The sequence below is a fragment of the Myiozetetes cayanensis genome, unplaced genomic scaffold (assembly GCF_022539395.1).
Source record: "Myiozetetes cayanensis isolate MyiCay16 unplaced genomic scaffold, myiCay2020 scf33, whole genome shotgun sequence".
Taxonomy (NCBI): Eukaryota; Metazoa; Chordata; class Aves; order Passeriformes; family Tyrannidae; genus Myiozetetes; species Myiozetetes cayanensis.
In genome coordinates, this window is record NW_026087555.1 from 24,737 (window position 1) to 30,204 (window position 5,468).

Consider the following 5,468-nt stretch of genomic DNA (forward strand, 5'->3'; position numbering starts at 1 on the left):
AATCAAATGTTTTTTAATTAGACTATTAATGCTTCTTGTATATCTTTACAAATAAGTTTCTGTATGCAGAATGCCTATTGAGACAACTAATATTATTAACTTTTTTTTACCCAGGCCAGACCAAAAAATGCAAAACGCCATATTCTGCACCATATTTGCAATTCCTGTTGCACCATGTATGCCCTGGAGAGCAAATCTACAACTTTGTGGAAGCATTAACACATTTTTGGTTAATTTTATGTTCAGATTTCTTCTTCCCACTCACATTACATATTCCTACCCCCTACAGAGTAGGGCACAAAAGATTTCTGGGAAACTGGGCTCTGCCTTTTCACAAAAGGAGGACAGATGTGCCCCGAAGCCCTCCTACACTATACCAACTGCTGTGCATTCAACAGACCTGCTGGTTAATGATCTTGCCCATAAGTAATGTTTTAACCATAGAGTAGTCTTTGTTTGCTCCAAAAGCCACAAAGCCAAAGAGGAAGTGTAGGAGAACGTGGGCAGGACGGTGGCCAGGAGCCTCATGACCTCATCTTTTTCCGCCACATGGGGATTGGTGGCTGTGCTTGGGACAGGGTTTAAATTCCCGAAGGTCAGAGATGTCAGGCAGTCAGGGGACAAGGGGAGAAAGCCAGAGCTTCTGGAAGCCAACTGACTGGAACTGCTGCTGGGATCACTAGGAGTGCTCTTGCTGCAGCTGACTCCTCCAGCACCAGAAAAGGTAATTTTTGGGGGTTTTTTACCTGACATGTGCTAATCTGTCTGCAGCTTTAGTCAAGGAAACATTGAGCAGGAGATCTTTGAAAATTGCTTCACCAGGCAGGGACATTTGATATTTCTCTGTGGAAAAAGGTGTGCTTTTATAGGAGCAAGGTTGCTTTAGCAATGCAAGGTATTATATATAATGACAATTTTAAACCTGTGTGCTTATAGATGTCAGGAGGAGGTTACTTAGAACTCTGCCACTGAATCATGTGCTGGAAAGTCAAAGCTGGTGCTTGAACACAGAAAGCTTTCTCCCTCATGAAACCACTGCCTGGCAGTGTGCTTGTTTCTTCTGGCAGGCTCACAGGTTGTGCTGCACAATCCTGAATGGATGGGACACTCGTCCTTTTCTGTGTAACTTGAAATTGCGACACCTCTAGTAGAGCATCCTGTAAGACCAGCCTTACTAATGCATTTTAAATATGTCCTAAGTAGCTTTTCTTTCCTGCTATGATTTACCAAAGTTTTAAATTACTCTTGTTTATCTGTGAATTGGTTTAATTACTCAGGGATGTTCCTTATCCTGGAAACTGGTCTGTAAGCACCAAAATTTACTGTAGCCCAGCACTCTCCTAATTTCAGCAGGAATCAGTCATGTATTAAATTGTTAAAACTGCAATGTGAGCAGATAGTTCACTTTATCTCTTGTTTGGAAACACAGGTTATTTTGTTCAAACTTCTGGAGGGGGAAATAGAGATCTATCAATAAAAGTTGAGTGTGCTTTATCCTTCTGAAAAAAAAATATGGTAAATGAATGAAGATAAACCAAAGCTGATATTTATAACACTGTGTCTGTCACAAAGCTTTACCTTTGTTTGTGCAAGTCGTTAGGTGACAGGATTCAGTTCACCTTCTCAATGTGGCTATTCTCACCACTGCTCAGCTCTTCTCAGAACCTCTTAAAAATTCTTGAAGCTTTAGAGTAGCTAAATCATGACAAACCATCTGGGGGTGTGGTGGTGATGGAGGACAAAAGAAAAAAATTAGCATGGGTAGGTTGAATCCATAGCAGAGAGCTGTTCTCAGCACAGTGAAGTACACTGGGGAAAAGGAAAAGCCTATGGCATTTTTGTAGTACTTTTCCTCGTTGACTCACTGTTCCAAATTATTTTCTAGGTAAAACATCACAATGAAGGTGGCAGTTCTGTGTTTATGCCTTATCAGCATCACCGCTGCATGGCCAGTGAGTAAATCACAAATGTGGATCACCAGTCACTTGCGTTATTTTCTTTGCATATCAGTGAGAAATACTGATAAATGCTTTTTCTTTTCTCCCTTCAAGGTGAATAAATCCAAGCAGCATGCCATTTCTGCCAGCTCTGAAGAAAAATATGTAAGCTCCTTTTGTCTTTCTAATAATTTTCTTTAATAAATACTTTCTGAATTTTTTGTTTGTTTCCTCTAATACATATTTTCTGGTACTTGTTTTATGATTGTAGATGCTTGCAGGGCATGTCCTCACCTGGCTGTTAGGAGCCAGTTTCATAGACTTTTTCTTGTGCCAGGTGTCTTGATTGAGGACTTTCATTAGTTCTATCTCTGGACCAGCACTTTTTTCTTAATAAAAAATATGTTAGTTGTCAGTTAAAAAGAGAAAAGGACTATAGTATGGCACAACTACTACAACCCACATTCGTTAGTGTGGATCAGATGACAGTACTTGGTGTTAGAAGAACACTCCAATACAATTCCCATGATTCTTTGGAGCGATGTAAGTGAACTGTATTAATTTTGTATATAGCTATTTGATTTATACTCCATTGCCAGCTGCTACCCATGTAAAATCAATTCTTTTCTCTGAGAATCAGCTACTGCATTTACTTTAGAGTCTTCATGATGAGGGAGATAAATCACCCTTGGGAAAAGGACCTGAGAATGAGCAGAAACAATGACTGTTAGATATAACTCCAAATTCCACTCAACAAAAACAAGCTGAAGAAACTGACCTGAAATTCCCCAGGCTCTGCCAATGGGAGAGGCACATCTTCTATATTAAATTGTTTGGGTATAATGTTCATCTGGGACCATGCCTTGTTCTGAGTCCTCTTCCTACTGAATAGCTGAGGGCACACCCTGTGCAAAATGAGTATGTATTGCAGATGCCACATCTGCCTGAAAACAGAGGTTGTGATGCAGGCAGCTTTGCCTGATCCTTTGTGGACTAACCTCCATCTCCTTCCCTTTATTTTCTCTCGAAGGACCCCAGGGGCCATGACTTGCACAGGTATCACCATAGCCATGTGAATTCTCAGTCTTGGGAGAGTCAGCAGCGCCCACAGACCGACCTGGATTCACCTCAGCAGGTATGAGCAGCTGAATGGAAGAGAAAGCAGAGCATCTTTCCACGCCAAGATGTGCAAGTGCTCAAACAATAGTCAACATGCTGATCAGCTCTATCTTACGTGCCTTTTCATACTAATAGGAAGTTTTATGTTGCTTTCAGACCCTTTACTCTTCAGAAGAAAGCGTGGATGTCCCAGTGGAACCGGTAAGTGTTTTGAATGACAAAATGTCAGTTGAGTGCTGCAGGGCAGCGAGTGTGTAGCAACACTCATTTTCCTCATTCAAGTGCAGTTCTTGCACTAGCATCTCTCCCTAAATAGCATCTCCTCCTTAGGCAGGGCGAAGTGAATTCAGAGAAATGCCTGCATATAGCTCCTCAATGCTGCATAAGCCCTGGGCTAGCAGGACAGATACCTGATGCATAATAAATGTTTTCCAGCACTTTCCTGATGTGTCAAGCAAGAGCCATGAAGATGTGGATGACAAAGACGACGACGATGATAATGATTCCAATGACACAGATGAATCCGATGAGGTTGTCACAGGTTTTCCCACGGACATTCCAGTAACTGTACCATTGCCCCCATTCCCTTTCACCCGGGGAGACAACGCTGGCAGAGGCGACAGCGTGGCCTACAGGATGAAGGCAAAAGCCGCACTGGTGAAGTATATCAAGCTCCGCAAAGCTGCAAAAAAGGTAAACAGCACTGAGCAGTGGTACCCATGTTTTTGGAAATGGGTGGTGAACTCGAAGATGGACATGTCATTTTATGGGAGTCAGCTTTGAGAAAAATCGGTGAGGGGAAAGTAGGCGTAAGCGAAGGAATGTATTTTCTCTTCTCTGGATGCCCCAGATCAGGGGGTGTTTGTGGCACCAAGGCAAGACTGCAGCCTGCTGCTGGATGGTGTGCAATACTGCAATGATGTACTTGCACATATGAAATCTGAGGACAGGATCAAACATTGGTTTCTCATAATGTGAAAAGTTAATGTAACTCCAGAAAAGTTAGTGTTTCCAGGCAGAGATGTATCATGAAAGCTTTGAGTGTCCCCTCAGCCTGAACAGCTTTAGTGCAGTAGGGCAGCACTTGTTGATAGATAATTTCCCAGGAGTGACAGTGGCTCTTGTTTTGCTCTCTAACACAGCTCATGTATGATGCCACTGAGGAAGATGAGAGCGACCTGGATGCAGACAGCCAGCGAGCAGGGTCCTCCCGGGAGGATTCTGCTTCCCGACGCTCCCTGGAGAAGCATGCCATCAGCGTGGAATGGTCTGACAAGAGCCACGGACAGGACAGCAGCGAGCAGGACAGCAATCAGCCTGACCGGAGCATGGAAAACGACAGCAGGCAGAAATTCGACAGCCGTCAGGCAGAAGGCGATGATAGCAAGTCTGCTGTCATAGGGGACAGTCTCCCGAGCGCGGAAAGCAGGGAAAGCCAGGTCCGCGTTTCAGCTGAGGTCTCTGACGACAGCAGCAACCAAAAACTTGAGAGCGCTGAGGATTCTCAAGACCGCCACAGCATAGAAAATAACGAAGTCACCCTTTAAAAAGGGAGGCAAAAGTAGCGTTTCCATTCTTTTTCAATCCCTGGCTAATGGGAGCGGGGCGTAGCTTCATTTCGGGTCAGTGTTTGTTTAATGTAGTTCGCCTGATGAAATTCTCGGGTTCGGGGCGGTCCATGACCCGGTGGCCTCCCCTGGTCCACCAGCAGAGGCTGCGGGACACACGGGGCGAGGGTCGCGCCGCTCTCTGCGCTGCCGGGCGGTGTCTTGCTCTGTAACGGGACTTAAATAAAACCACAAAACCACAAACCCCTCTCTACCTGCGGGCTGCGTTACTGTTTGCTGGGTCGGGGCCGGGCGTGGGTAGCTTTATTAGCTCTCCTTAAAATGACGTGAAATCGCTGTTCCCACCAAATTTAAGGAGTAAAACCCCTTCGTGGGGCTTCCTCCTGCTCTCACCGAGGGTGAGCGGCGAGCGGGACTCGCACGCCCGCCGCCGGCCCCTGCCCCGCTACCGCAGGGGCGGTCCGGGTCTGCCCGCCGCACGGCTCGGCTGGGCGCTTCCAGCCTTGCGGAGAGGAGGGATGGGTGGGAGGAGTGCAGGAGGAGGAGGAGGGCGGGAAGGAGGTCCCGGCCGCCGCTCCCGCCGGGAGCCAGGGCGACTACATCTCCCTCCGTACCCCGGGCTTTCCGCCGGAGGGCGGGGAAGGGGCGGCGGCGGCGGGCTGATGGCGGGCGGCGGCGGCGGCTGCCGGCGCGGGCGGGAGCAGCTGGAGCTGGAGCGGCTGGGCGAGGCGGCGCGGGCCGGCTCCTGCCCGCCGTCGCCGCCGCTCTCCGCCTGCTCGCGGCAGGCCTGGAGCCGGGACAACCCGGGCTTCGAGCCCGAGGAGGACGGGCGGCGGCGGCGGCG

At 47.4% G+C, this 5,468-nt stretch overlaps 1 protein-coding gene across 1 annotated transcript; it reads left to right on the forward strand.

Moving 5' to 3' along the window:
* Positions 1-618: 618 nt before the first annotated feature.
* Positions 619-4,867, forward strand: SPP1 (secreted phosphoprotein 1). The gene is made up of 7 exons (XM_050327335.1): positions 619-724; positions 1,886-1,952; positions 2,052-2,102; positions 2,968-3,072; positions 3,213-3,257; positions 3,492-3,749; positions 4,199-4,867. Exons 2-7 carry the CDS (start codon positions 1,899-1,901, stop codon positions 4,601-4,603), a joined length of 918 nt encoding a protein of 305 aa, XP_050183292.1. The 5' UTR covers positions 619-724; positions 1,886-1,898; the 3' UTR covers positions 4,604-4,867.
* Positions 4,868-5,468: the final 601 nt, after the last annotated feature.

Bases quoted from the DNA above. Each gene is read 5' to 3' on its own strand.
- SPP1 (XM_050327335.1), top strand. From the start codon at position 1,899: ATGAAGGTGGCAGTTCTGTGTTTATGCCTTATCAGCATCACCGCTGCA. The intron at 3,073-3,212 runs GTATGAGCAGCT...TGTTGCTTTCAG, and splicing joins ACCTGGATTCACCTCAGCAG to ACCCTTTACTCTTCAGAAGA. The intron at 3,750-4,198 runs GTAAACAGCACT...TCTCTAACACAG, and splicing joins TCCGCAAAGCTGCAAAAAAG to CTCATGTATGATGCCACTGA.